General features: G+C 43.5%; 2 protein-coding genes across 5 annotated transcripts in view; one reads left to right on the top strand and one right to left on the bottom strand.

Annotated features, from left to right (window-relative positions):
• METAP1 (methionyl aminopeptidase 1) overlaps positions 1-11,402 on the bottom strand; it is a 28,405-nt gene extending 17,003 nt beyond the window's left edge. The window contains exon 1 of one of the 4 annotated variants that reach the window (XM_068187527.1): positions 11,343-11,402. In XM_068187527.1, coding sequence (XP_068043628.1) covers positions 11,343-11,387 — 45 coding nt within the window. In that variant the 5' untranslated portion in view covers positions 11,388-11,402. Of the gene's footprint in view, positions 1-3,636; positions 3,706-7,766; positions 7,848-9,841; positions 10,124-11,342 lie in introns of those variants that run through there. The other 3 variants (XM_068187524.1, XM_068187525.1, XM_068187526.1) reach the window with 3 other exon arrangements.
• The window catches only part of EIF4E (eukaryotic translation initiation factor 4E), a 28,794-nt gene continuing 23,669 nt past the window's right edge, over positions 9,852-14,976 (top strand). Inside the window, exon 1 of the mRNA XM_068187533.1 lies at positions 9,852-9,884. Coding sequence (XP_068043634.1) covers positions 9,867-9,884 — 18 coding nt within the window. The 5' untranslated portion in view covers positions 9,852-9,866. The remainder of the gene's footprint in view (positions 9,885-14,976) is intronic.

Consider the following 14,976-nt stretch of genomic DNA (forward strand, 5'->3'; position numbering starts at 1 on the left):
AAACTAGAAGACTATTTTTATCAACCCTTGCAGCAATATGCAGTAAATGCTACTGGTAAGTGCTAGTCTTAGCAATAGAAGATATCACATTCAAAAGTTTATGAATCAGAATAGGCAGAAAAAGCACAGCCAAACAGACAACACCCATGGCAGTGAAAGACACTGAAATAATCCTATGTATTATTGACTCCTTATCGTTTCAATGAGTAACTAAACACTGTGGTGGCTGCAGGTTGGCTGAAGCTGAGTCTGTCTCTGTACCTGATCTTACAGCACTGCAGTGAGCAGCAAGGTCCTCCCAGGACTCCTACAAGCCATCTCCTCCTGCTAATTGCATCCCTTCTGCCTCCTGCTCCAGCACAGGAAAGCAACAGAGGCCAATCAGCACAACCACAGGGGAACTAATGAAGTAGACTAAAGGGCGGAAATGAGGGCTACTGAGTGAAAATAGGAAATTGAAAAAAAAAAATATTGAGAAAGTTGAAATGGAAATCAAAAAAAGAGTAACTGTGGAGGAGTTTGGTCTTTTCTCTTCTTCCCAAGTACAAATAGAGCAGTTCGTGCAAGGAACACAGAATCAGCAAAGGAGCAGATGGAAATGACTAGCAGCTAGAGAATAAAAAGGACTAAGATGAAGAAAAGACATGAAAGAAAAGAGATTTAAGTAGAAAAACTGCAGAAGGCAGCATTAAAGGTGATCCTTTAAGGTGCTAATTAGCAAATTACTTGGGTTTGTAGCAGAAATTCTAAATCAAAGCCTATGTGCACTCAAAACATCCATTAAGAAATTGCTAATCCAATCACTGACAATTACAGCTGAATTTCTGAAGAAAGAGGCAGGAAGCACACTGGTTTTCTTTTTAAGGAGAAACAATACTAATGCTGAATCATCACTGTAAAACTACCATCCAGAGCCAACAACTGATTCAGCCTAAAGTATACAACACTCAACCAGTCCAAGACAACACATCTGCAAACTAAGCCCAGCGTGTAACATTCTACCCTTGCTTCAGGGTTGCTCTTGAGCGCTCTGAGCAGTCTGCTCCTGTTGAGCCACCTTCTCCCTCCTCCCTCATTAGTCTTGCAACCACTAAGTACCAAAGTGCACCCACAAACACACAGTACGGTGAGTGCACAAGCACACCTACGATCAAAGAGACCCTGCTGTGTGTGTGCTGTTCCCCTCATGACCAGAACCAGCTGCTCGTTGTGTTGTGCCACCTCACACACCAGGAATGACTGCACTGCCAGGAAATCCACACTTCCGATGACCGGAGAGAACGTCACTTCCAACAGCAGCCCAAGGTTTTACTGTCACATTTATATAACCCACTGCACACACACACACACAGACCTTTGCACTGCACTGTTCTCTGCTGGGGAGCTGGGAGAAGAGGTTTTAACTGAGGCCTGCTTTAGGGAAAAGAAAGTAATAAAAAAAAATCTAAAAATGCTATTGCAAGGACACTGGAAGAACCAGTAAGGTTTTAATCCCCTTTCAAACACGAGGTCTTTGTTCTGAAGCATGAAAGAAGGACTATGCAGCTAAGGACTTAGAGCAGCTACCAAGTCTGGAAACCTAGAATCCAGTTTTTTGAATATAAAGGAGTACTTGGGGAAGGAATACATACATCAGCTGTGGCAATTACTGATTGTAGTTCATTCTCTGCTTTCTCATTAAACTTTGGGGGATGTTCTCCAATGCCCTTGCTTTGTCCTACACCAACAGCCTTTCCTCTCTGCTGCCCATAACCAGAAAAACCTGGGCAAACACAGCACCAGGGACTTGAGAGGCTCCATTTTGGTTTTTTATTTTCTGCAGCTGTGGACAACCTAGGATGATTCTGAATAAGGCTGCCACATGCCTAAGTTTTCCCAAACATGTTTCCCAGATTTTACTTGCCCTCTATCTCCAGAGGAGCAGTAGCTCTGCCAGAACTCCGGGGGCACAGCTCCAAAGCCGCTGTAGCCGGACACAACCCAGACACCTGCACCATGTGCACATCCATCAACTGCACAGGCACACACAGTACGTCCAAAGTGTTTTTGTGAGCAGGGGCTGTTGCAAGTGCACTGTTCAATCCATCAGTCTCTCTGCCTTGGTCTGACACTTCTGGAAGACACTCAGAGGACATGCTGCACATCCACCTACAGCCCATCTATTTTGTGTAGGATCAGTCATATGCTTCCTGCGAGCACTGGACTTACCGGGTACATACAAATTATTTATATTCAACAACCTGCTGCAAGCACCACACTGCACATGACTGCAGAGCTCTGCCTTGGCAGTTCCACATAAAAATATGGCAGCTGTCATCTCACAGGGTGGAGAACCATAGCTCTGGCAACAAAGCACTCCCAAAGTACCACTGCACATTGCAAACACCCTCACCTTCTATACTGCAGACTTCCTGACAAACTATGGAAGAAACCTCCTCTTTCTCTCCATCTGGACCACTTTTTGGAGTCTTTTCTGAAGAAAATTATGCTTTTCACTGAGCCTTCTCCTGACACATCCACTTCAATCTGGCTATTACCATTCCTGTCTCTTAACAATTCTTCCGTGTTCCTATGCCCTACCCAGGTCAGGATAGAAAATTTTCCCTGACTAAATAAACAAAATCCAGGGAAAAATATCCAAGGTGACTTCTAATATTAAAATGAAGAAAATAAATATTTTCTTTTTCCAGATACAGTGAAAAAAGGAACATGTAACACTGCATGGGTGTATTTTAAAACATTAAATACCTTCAGGGGGAAAGGACACAGGAACAATATGGATTTGGCTTCAAGTTCCTTGGAAGACTTCCTGGATTTCATTTCAAGCACTACATTATCCAATCAGCATGTCTGATATTAACATCCCCACTCTTCTCACCTAAAGGATTTTTCTTTCTTATTGCATGCGACTTTTACACATCAATCAAGACAGACATGGAAACACTGAAGAGGCCTGTACAAGGAGAGAGGTCAAATGTATGACAAAAAAAAAGCAGAGGGGTAATCCTTGAGTTGTTTAGGGCAATCCTGGGTACAACTATTCTATGAGTAAGAAAAATTTAAATGTGTCTTCTAGACAGAGGCTGCCACCATACTGAAACCTTTAACAACATATCTGGCTTCAGGAAATTCTTAAGCCAATCCCACAGGTTTTGCGTTTAGAGACAAGTTCAACCCAGTGTTTTTCAGAATATATCAAAAGGTAACCAAAGGCACAACCAGCATTACCACTTGAAAAGATTCCTTTTGGATCTCCTTGTGGAAGCTGTCATATTTCTGAAAATGATTTTTACCCTAAGGACTCGCCCAATTTCAAGAGAATCATGCGGCATAGCAGCATTTGTTTTATAGTATGGTGCATTTTCACTGTGAACACACTGATCACTACCAAATACCTTGAGGGTTTTTTTATAAACAACCATTGAAAGAACAAAACCCTTTAAAATAGTTATTGAAGAAATTAGGGAAAAAAACTCTGCTATGTTTATTGTCATTTTTACAATAATAACAGAAAACTTCTTATTTGTTCAGTTCACGTATGCATACAATCTGATTAAGAGGTGGAAAATTACAACTGCAAATTCCACAGGAAAAAAGGATGCTCAGTCAAGATTAGGATATTACTATACTACAAACCTCTGTATAGCACAGATATAATAAACTAGATTTAAACAAGCTACTCAGACACATGGATGTCCCATCCCTGGATGTGTTCACAGACAGGATGGACGGGCTCTGAACAACCTGGTCTAGTGGAAGGTGTCCCTGCCCGTTGCAGGGGGCTGGAACTAGATGTTCTTTAAGGTCCCTTCCAAGCCAGGCCACTCTAGGATAGCCAAGCCCAGGACGCTACGCAGGCACCACAGCACAGAATTCAAGATATGCTGACAGACTGTGTTTCTGAACTGCCTTTGCATAGGAAAGGCTCATTTCAAGTTAGCTCTGGCAACCCCTGTCAGCACTCCAACTTGTGTCCAACTTGCATAGAATTACCCCCTCCATCCTCTGTGGTCATCATTTAGAGCCACTGTGATGAATTTCAAAAAAATCTATTTCACAGGAAAAAAAAAATAGTCGGAATCAAGACTGTGAGGACAGACTGTCTCTTTGCATGTCATTATATCCTGAACTGCAATGGACAAACTGCAAGTGCCAAGCAGCACACTGTAGTTAAAAATATCTTTTAACAATCTTTTTAACAGAATTTACAAATGTCCTTTAGAATGTAAAACTGTCTGGGGCTTAACCTGAGACCATGTAATTTTGCATAATGAGAACTCATTTTTAACCAAATACCTTAAAGGTATGCAAAGCAGAAGACCAAAAAAAACCTCTGAAGTACAGCACTTAGCTTAATACCAGGCTATCAACGATACCTACATATATATATATATATATAAAAATACAGTACAGATTAACTCACATTTTATCCATAAGTACAAGTATGTTGAGGTGTTAATACATTTGATGTTAAATGAAACAGTTGACTCTTTTCAGCATGCTGAAATCCTTCTAGGGCAGTACAAGCCCACAGAGAAAGCCTCCAGTCTGAAAAACTCTCTACAAAATTCCCAAAGTACCCTAAGCAGCATACATGAATAGTCAGTTTTTCAGACGTGTCGAGTATGTGTTTTTAGAAGATGTGTTTTCAACTCCAAGGGAAGTACCTACATGCAGAACCTTGGTGTCAGCAGGGTTGATTTGACTTTCTCCTTCACCTAAGACCTCATCTTACCCTGAGACTGCTGGGTTCCTCATGACCAAGCCCTTCGAGGAAGGGACAGCTCTTCAGATTTACAGAAATATGTAACCGATTTCTGAGAGTAGTGAAGGAACAATGGACCAGAGGAATTCCAACTGGACTATCCTGTCAGTACATAGAACACCAGCTCAGCAAGTCTGCCTACAGGAGTCTGAAGTTCTACTTTCAGAAAGTCATGGGGGCTCAGCTTTCATATTTCACTAACAATCAGACACAGGTATTCATGGTGATTTATAGGCAATTGAGAATGTCAGCTTCCTGATGAAGGCAATCTGATTTTCTAGAAGATGATACCAGCTGAGTGCCTTTTATACCTGAGGAAACTCCTATGTGCTGCAGTTGAATCCAAGCAGCTGGTTTCAGCCTATTTCAGGCACAAAGAACAGTGAACCAAGGAGAAAACACTGCACTGATGTCCTAGGGTCTGATGTGAGAGAGGACAAAAAATAGTTCCTTCCAGGTCTAGTGCTCCCTGCTCCCCATCCCCAGCACATTTACAGTGAAAGGAAACAGCAAAGCAGGAGATAGGACAACAATCTTCTCTTCAGGTCCACAATTTTTCACAAATTACTATCACCTTGAAAATCCAAAGCTGTCAAGGGCCCAGGGCTGAGTGTCAGTGAAAATGTGCCTTCCAGAAAGCAGTACATTGTATACAAACTCAAAGCAGTAAATTGTGTATAAACTCACTGAGAGAACAAAACAGCATTTCTTTCCTGTCGCCGGAATTGAACAAGTCATACCCCACCTCAGATATTAAGAGGTATCACGAGATATTGGGAGCCACCCACAAGTGCAAGAGAGACACTGTCCCTGACTGTACAGTTCAGAGAAACTGCTGTCCCTTCAAACACCTAAAACACACGTGGCAGAGTCACCAGATAGCCCCACCCTCACTTCTGACTCCATATACCTTCATACACTCCAGACCACTTCATACACCTGGGGCTGACAGCACAAGGGCACACAAAACAGGAAGGGACAACACTTCTTGTGTAAGTTATGACTACTATTAGGATACAACCCATGGCCACCAGTCTCAGAGAAACAAAAATGGCAAAGGCCACTGACTTCAGAGTAACAGAATGTTTCCAGAAAGTGTCTACAAATAGGTGTTTCTGAATTTGGCTGGAGAAATGGCCCTGTACCAGTGTCTAGTCTACACCACAGTAAACCTATTCTGTTTTGTCCAAGACATTTATATAAGTAGTATGAAAGAGGGAGTTTTTCAGGAAAGCAATAAAAAAATCACTAATAAGTGATCCATTCACAATTAGAAGGCTCACATAAAAATGGTAACTGGAGAGCTCAAGAACAGTCACTATTCTCCACTTCTTTATCCTTCAGCCACTTGTAGAAGACATAAAAGAAATGCAAATTGTCTTCTTAAACACAAACTCTTTATGTATACTATGCACAATGGACACGCAAGTGATTGTATCTGTAAGGCAGATTTCACAATAACAAATTCATCTTAGCAAGAGAAACTCTACACCTGAGATGTGATGCTGGACATGTGTGTGATTTCTACATTCAGAAGATAGACTGAATTACTGTATCTTACCATAAGATGATAAAAACACACAACACTGCAGTAAGTTTCTAAAACAAAGAAAACAAGACAGTGAAAAAAGGCAGCTAGTAGTGAGAGTACTTGATTTATTAGCCTAAAATACTACTAAGGGTTAACAGCAGACAGAATCCCTCAACAGAACAGATCCTCTTGTTACACCTTGAAGTAAAAGGGAAAAAACAAGCCAGGGTTCAACACACCACCTCAAGAGCTTCTCTGCTGCTAAACCACATTTTTACCTTGTCTCCATGACCAGTTCAAAACCTCCCTGCTAGGCCAGAACCCAGCCACATGGCTCCCTTTCCATCCATGACTCACAAGCACAATTATTATTTAGCAGCTGTACCCAGTTTCCAAGGTGCCCAATAGCCAAAGAGGAAACAGTGCTGGCTCAAAGAAATCTCAGAGAATGTCAAATTACTCCAGCCTAAGCATTTCCAGGGCATGTTGTTGAGGCATACATTTTGATGCAGAGAGGGAGAAAAAAAAAAGTGACCAGAATAACACCCTTTCTCCAGGAAACGTGAAACACAAATGATAAATCTACCAGGGAAATCATTGTCTTGAAGCAATCTGCTTGGAAAGTTCACTTCAATTCTCTATGTGCAGTCATGAAAAATAATTTTTAATCAATCTCCACACTACACTGGGATTCTCAGCCCTATACTTCCTATACCTCCTATACCTTTCAGTCCTCTATCAATTTTTTCTTAGCAAATGATATGTTAGTAACTCATAATCGAAACATATGGCTTCACATGGTTACCATCTTACAGCAGATCACAATTTTTATTGTTTAATCTTAGCACTAGAGAAAATAAATTTCTACAAATTTGGTTTTAGCTCTGATAGGAGTTTTGCCTGTCTGAAAAAGCCATTGCAGACTTGCAAGCAGATTAATTACCTGATGTCCATGCCCATACAGATGCTTTTACTTGTCAAAGAGATGCCAGACAGCTTGTGGCTCCCAATCCACCCTCAGCCCAAAGGAAGCACCCACACACCTGGCTAACACCAGTGCATTCCATTAGGACAGGCTGACTTTATGACTGGCCTAAACTGGGCCACAGTGGGCAAGCCTGCTCTTCAGCAGCACACTCCTGAAGTGTTTCATGACACTGCAGTGGTAAACCAGCAAAAAACCCCAAAACAATTAATGCAACTGCTTTTCCTCCATTTAAAAGAAGACTCTGAAGACCTCAGAAGTGGCTCATCAAGGAATCAGGGACAGCCTAAGGGAAAGGGTAGAAGCGTGCATCCTTAGAGAGAGGAAATAGCACCAAGCCAGCTACAACACAGGCTGTGCTGTGAGGTGGAATAACATCCTAGGTCCACTCACTAGCTTATCTAGGAGGTATTTATGCATGTAAGACCAGAACAGAAGGAAAACCATCAAAGAGAGAACTTCAGAAAAGTTTCACCAATGCTAACCAGTCCACTGCTGTCAGCTGAAACTTGCTGGAAGTTCAGAGAAAATAAAAGTCCTTCACCTGCCATGTGCTTATTTGAAGAGGCAGCCAGGTTGTCAGCAGCACCTCACCTACCCTCCTCACTGTGCCTGCCAGACACCGGGGCAGGACTGCAGCAAGTCTCCTCCATGGTACACACCAGATGATGACGAGAGCTGGAGCCTCGGGACAGTTCCATCCACGCTGGGCCCCACCCAGGGTACTAGGGGGGACTAAAGGTCCTAGCTACAGGATGAACATGGGGACTCTCCTCTCTGTGCATGACATTTCTTGCACGTCTTTAAAACAGGCTGTCACTAATGTCCTTCTCTGTAACAGCTTGCCCCAAAACCTCCAAAGCACCTTCAGTGCGCTTACCCACATTCCTGATTGGCACAGCAAGGCACAACATGCCCCGAGTCACTCAGAAATTAGATGACTGGGATTCCCAGTTCGCTATTCATTTCTAGGCAGGACAGCTTTACAAGCATGTAGTCAGTTATCCAGCATCCTACTTTAACAAGCCAGGAAGTATTTACAGCAATTCCCTTTTTTCCTAACAACAGCAGCAGATATTTCCAAATAATTAAACTCAGTATATAGAAAACAAGACTCTCTGCATCCCATATGGAATTAGTTGAGTTAGAGATGGGAAGGAGGGGAGTGAAGATGTAACTGGAACTCTTCACATTGGCCTGTTTGTTCTCTTAACAAATGGTTTTGTCATCACCAACCAATATTTGTATATACCAATGATGCATTTATGATTTTATATCAGACATGTCAAAACGCACAGTAAAACTCAGATCAAATCCTAGAAGTGAACCACAAGCACCAAGTAGGAACTAGAGATACAGAACAATTCTGATTTGCAGTTGCTCTAATTTGGCATAGACTCACAGCATAGGGCACAGAGACTTCAGGGGAAAGTACCAGAAACTGTGCAGTGGGTGTTTCACAAGCACGTGGGAAATTTTCCCCTAGTCCTATGCAAACCATAACTATCAGCTTACATCCCATATCAGAAAAAAATTCTTCCCAATTAATAAATTAATCAAGCTGATGTGACTGAATTATTTTCTTATGTTTATCCACAAAAGCTCAATGACTTTACTCTGAATTACAATTGTGACAAGGAAAGCCAGTGTTAATCTCTGAACTAAACACATACGCCCTCACTGATTTTGACAGAATTACAAATACAAAAAGTTCAAAGGATTAGGCTATGTATTTCAGTGCACATTTTGAAAGTTAATAAAAAAACCAAACAAGACCAAAACAAAAAACGCACTCAACTCTCATCAGACAGCTCCTTCTATTGAAGGACCACACTGTGTTACCGCTGTGGCCCATAGAACACGTTCAATTCCCACATTTATATGCGGGAGCTGACTGCTCTATGACATGTGGCCTAACCTGAACCTTCCTGTTTGGCACCCTCAGAGCAGAACATCAAAGGACATAGTGGGGAAAAAAAGTTAGAAATGCAAAGGGAATAATAAAAAAAAAAAAAAAAAAAAATAATTTTCACAGAAACTCATAACTTTAAGAAAATCCGTTTTCAGAGCAACAAGTCTCCCGGTGTCTATCAAAGCCACGCAACTCCAGAGTTAACGCCGGCAGGGAAACGCACCCGCTGGAATTTGATGAGCAGGTCCTCACTTTGTCTCACTAAGCCTTTATTTCTAAGGGGAGCACAGGGACCACCCACACCTTCAGGCAGAGGAACACCCGTGCACCCTCTCCCGAGCGCTCCGGCTGCGCTTTAGAGCCGCTGAGGTCCCGCACCGCCCGCGGCCACGAGGAGAAACGGGGCTCCCGCCCCGCCGGCGGCCGCCAGCCCAGCTCCCCCGGCTCCAACAACCGAGGGGGAACTGCGTGCGGGGTCCCGGGCCGGGCGCTGCTGCCCCAGGCTGGCCGGGAGCGGGCGGGCAGAGGGGCAGAGCCGGGCACGCCGGGCCGGGCCCGGGCGGCCGGGAGCCGGCGCGGGGAGCTGGATCCTGCGCCCGCCGCACGCCCGGAGCGCCGAGCGAGGGCCCGGGCCGCGGGGAACCTCACCTGGGAGCAGAAGTAGGAGCCCTGGATGCCCAGCTTGAGGCAGGTGGGGCACTGCAGCTTGGCCTCGCTGCTGCAGCCGGCGGTCTCGCACACTCTGCGGGTCTCCACCGCCGCCGCCATGCTGCCGGGCGGCCACGGGGGAGGAGCCGCCGCCCGGAGCTGCCGCCGGCTGGGGCGGGCGGGGAGAGCAGGACGGAGGGAGGGGCGGGCGGAGGGGGAGAGGGAGGAGGCTTCGGGGACTCAAAGCCACATGCGAGCCGGCCTTGAACGCTCCCGGCCGTGGGCCATCCACAGCTTCCCTGGGCGACGTGTGCCAGCGCCTCGCCACGCTCACAGTAAAGAGGGTGTTTAGCCGATTGAGCCCAGAGGACAGAGGACTGAGAGGGGATCTCATAAATGTCTCAAAGGTGGGTGTCAGGAGGATGGTGCCAGACTCTTTTCGGTGGTGCCCAGTGACGGGATGAGGAGTTAACGGCCATAAACTAAAGCACAAGAAGTTTCACCTCAACATGAGGAAGAAGTTGTTTACAATGAGGGTAACAGGCTGCCCAGGGAGGTCATGGACTCTCCCTCTCTGGAGATATTCCAGACCCCCATCGTCGCACTCCTGTGTCACCTGCTCTGGGTGACCATGCCTGGATGATCTCCAGAGGTCCCCTCCAACCCCAATTGATTCCTTGAAGAACTTCCCGTAGTTTTCATCTGCGAGGCTGTACAAGAAATTTTCCAGGCATATCTTCTTTATTATGGAGTGTAGGCTGTGGTATGTAGGTCTGTCTGTGTGGTTTATACCAATTCTTTTGCTCTATTTTTAGCCCAGGTAAAACCATCACAAATTCAGTATTCAGTAAGGCAGTAACTAAAATTAGAAAAATAGGCTGCAGAGTCAAGGTGGCATTGTCATATGAAAGATGTTGATTGTCTTCCTGGAAAGAGAAAGACTAGAAACCAATGATCTGTCATAAAAATAAATGTGATTAATGCACATATTATATGTTTTCCATTTGCATGGGTTAGAGAGTGAAAAGCTACCTCTGCCTGTAAGATGACTGTGCTTATGTTCTCTGGGTCTTGTCAAACTTGTCAATGTAGAATCATAGAGTTGTTAAGGTTGGAAAAGACCTTTAAGATCATCAAATCCAAATGTCAGCGTTGCTCTGCCACCATGGTGACCACCAAACCACGTCCTCAAGTGCCATATCCACGTTCTTTGAACATTTCCAGGGATGGTGACTCTACCACCTCCCTGGGCAGCCTCTTCTAATGCTTAACAGCCCTTTCCATGGGTTGGATTGGATATTTCCTAATATCCAAGCTAAACCTCCCCTGGCACAACCTGAGGCCATTTCCTCTTGTCCCTGTCACTTGTTACATGGGAGAAGAGACCAACCCCTGTGTGGCTTACAGCCTCCTTTCAGGCAGTTGTAGAGAAAAATAAGATCTTCCCTGAGCCTCCTTTTCACCAGGCTAAACACCCCCAGCTCCCTCAGCTGCTTCTCACCAGAGCTGTGCTCCTTCCTCTGCTCCATTGCCCTTCCCTGGACATGCTTCAACACCTGAATGTCGTTCTTGTAGTGAGGGACTCAGAAGTGAACACAGGATTTGAGATGCAGCCTCAACAGTATCACAGAGGAACGATTGCTATCCTATGTACTAAAACATCTCTAACTTAGTATCAATGCAAGATGCTTTTTACTAGTTCATGTCAATAAGCAGTTTGATTCAAAAAGAGCACGGGGAGATGCCTGTTGAGTGTGAGAATAGCTGCAAAACACTTCAGAGCATGTATCTGCAAGATCCGGCCATTAGTACTGGGATCCCACTCCTTGTTTAAATTTCAGCTGTCTTCCCACTGCTGGCAAGTACAGACTATGATTTCAGCTAAAACTTTGCAGGATGAGATTCTGTCTCTCTTTCTACTTCAGTGCCATTAACTTCATTTAAACTACACTAATCCTTATTCTGATATTAGTACACAAAATATTCTCCTGATTTCCCAGCATACAGATGACTCCCCAGAAAGTGTGATTCAAAATCCAAACTATAATCTCAGTATTTTCTGCAACTGTCTTATTCCCTGTGGGTTTCTGTCCCCATCTTTAATAAAGAATATCAATAATTAAAAAAAATCTTTATCTCCTAGGCTTAGGCTTATCTCCTAGGCTAGTGGTTAGGTGAAAATTTCTGCTTTCCCAGAACAGAAAAGCATACATCCTATTTTTTCAGAATAAGTGTATTCATATAAATCTACTTGATGCATTATGCCAGTGTTAATTGTCAAAAAGTGGCTAAGCAGTGTCCATAGGACAAGGGCAGCAGATAAAGTGCATGATCCAGGTTTGCTGTGTGATAAGCTGTTTCACTTAGCATGGCAAATTAAGGGAAGGAATTTGATGCCGCGCTATTACTGAAGTGTAATTGCAGGTGGATACCTGTGTTTCTGACAGTTCTCACCTTCATTTCTCCAGTAATGATAATACTTGTATCAGCCTACCATTTGTAGTAACCATGAATTCACTATCAGAGCAAATTAGGAATGTTACTAGGGTGCCTGCAAAACACTAAGATTACAATAATTATTTTCTTAAACAAGTGGAAATAGCTGTGTTCTGATTCATGCAGCTCACGCTGTGACAGTATTTATGTCCAAATTCTGAAGAGAGGCAACCAACTGCCAACCAACATCATGAAATATCTTTAAGGGACACATTATTAAGTGCTTATTTTAACCTTCTTAAAGCAAAATGTTACTGAACGAGCAGAATCGCTCCTTAGTGACCCATGTACTAGCAGGTACTGTACTGTGAAAAATCAGTGCTGCTTTTCCAAGCAACCAACAAATCAAGCAAAGCAGGACAGGTGCCTTCATACACTTCAGTTGCCTCTTTGTTCCGGTTAAGGAACCCTAAGGAGTTGCAGACATCGTTTACCTGGTTAAGCAGGGTTTGCAAGTACCTGTTGTCACTGACATGGTATAAAAAACCTGAAGTATACTGGCTGATCTAGTTTCAGTGTCTCCTGCTCAAATGTCCTCATCTGCTTCTTGATGAGATTTCAGTACAATTGTTATTAATAATTTAGGATACTTTACTAAATTCTATGAGCATCTAATTCACATTCAAATTCATATATGAATATAAATTCACAATTTATTCCTATTTTTGTCTCTCTTCCTTACTGGGACAATGTCAGCATATGCTTGTGCTCATTTTGTAGTGGTCAGCAAGGAGGCATGTAAGGAAAAAAGAGGACTCCTCTACCTAGTAGGCGGGGTTCCTTCTGTTCTTCGATTTCATTTATTTGCTGTATTTCTGAAGTGCTGTTTCTCCGCTTCCTTAGAGAAGCCAAAGATGCATGTATTAATTAAACAATTTAAATATATGTGTAATTTAAAGAACAGCAAGCCCCCTAATTGAGGAATTCACAAACTTGTATACTTGTCCTATGCAGTCTTTGGAAAGAACACCGACTGCAACGGCAGATCAGCCTAGAATAACAAACCCTGAAAGATTTGGCCTAGGGTTTGCTGTTTAAATGGTTTTTAAACAGCCCTACATCATCATCCCCATATAAAAAATTATGTGGTTTCTGTGGTATTTAATTGCTTTTGTTTTCCAATTTGGCCTTGATGTTCTGATTTACAAAGTGAACTGACTCCTGCATCCTGAAGGTCCATCCACTGCCATTTCCCATTATCTGGTGGCACACTCATTCTCACCAGGGAAGTTCACTGACCTTTGATATGACCTTACCTGAGCAGAGGTGTTTTTTCCCTGTCAGGCTTTTCACGTCCCTTTCTGGCTGCCCGTCCCCCTGTGTTACAGACCAACACACACAGAGGGGCATGAGTAATGAATTTTATAGCCCATTCATGATGCTTGATTTGTGTCCACTGCTGTCCTCCCAGCTTTTCCAAAGTGATGCGAGACTGGGAGTGCGTGAGGGCAGCAAAGAGGACAAAAGGGGAGGTCATCAACGTCTCATGGGTCAGAGAGCAACTGCAGAGAAGCAAGAGCAGCTGGCAGCTGAGACAGCTGCTGCTTAGGGAGGAAATGGCCACTGAATTTGACATTACTTAATTAAGAGAGCGCCTTAGCTTGGGTCCTCCCTTCTCGCTTTGCTTCTCTACATTGCAGCAGTGGGGGCTGGGCAGCCCCCCTTTCCCAGTGAAGCTCTTGGTAGCTGTCTTCAGTTCAGGCTCATTGAAGACACAATTAAATGCCTCTTTGTCTAGGGAGGGCTGAAACAATGCAAAAATGCCACCCAGGAGCTGGACCACATGCAAATGTGCCCTGTTGTGGCTCAGCCAGATGGTACAGGCACTTATTGAGTTTCTCAGACCAAATGCAACAGTTACGTAGGTTGTGCGTGCCTGCGTGTAAAAAAGACAAATCGCAAACCCATCACAAACACCTCAAAGACAGCCACAAAAGCATGATCTTAAAAAGTGAATGGAAAACAGCCCTATAGGAAACATTACCCAGAGGAAAAGACAAACCTGTGCTCAAAGTAAAATACTCTTAGTAAGAGCACAGGGGGAAAATCATGGTAAACATCCTTTGTAAATGAACAGAGTTACATTAAAGAAATTCTTGCCTCCATTTTTTCCTCTTTAAGGAAAAATCATGTGGGATTTCAAGTTCTGTCCAGTTCTTTTAAGTCAAAAGAGGTTACAATGTATTTTAAGCCCCTGCATCACTTTTTTTCCCCTCCATTGGTGCAGATACAAACTAAACTACCGAAAGGCCCACTCCAGCCACAATCCAGGCTGGAGCAGCCTTACCCAAAGCTAATTCCAAGCAAGCTTTAGTTGTGGTGAAAAGGAAGATCCTGCATTCTTTTGTTTTGTTTTGATTTGATTGTTCAAGCTGTACTGCCTCTTGCAGAGTCTGTATTTAATATAGGGCATCAAATTTGCACTATGATGTAAGAATGGCTCTCTCTGCATTCAAGAACACTCTTCTGGTATCCAAGAATTTTAGCAATTTCCAATGTATGCATATGAAACTGGTTGTTTTATCATGGGACAAGATCAAAGGGAAACAAGCTGCATCTTTGTAAAAAAAAAAAAAAAAAGATGTTTTTATAAAAAGTATTCCTATTTAACCAGTAAATTGCAAGCTTTAAAGGGAGAA

This window comes from Anomalospiza imberbis, chromosome 4, assembly GCF_031753505.1.
Source record: "Anomalospiza imberbis isolate Cuckoo-Finch-1a 21T00152 chromosome 4, ASM3175350v1, whole genome shotgun sequence".
Taxonomy (NCBI): Eukaryota; Metazoa; Chordata; class Aves; order Passeriformes; family Viduidae; genus Anomalospiza; species Anomalospiza imberbis.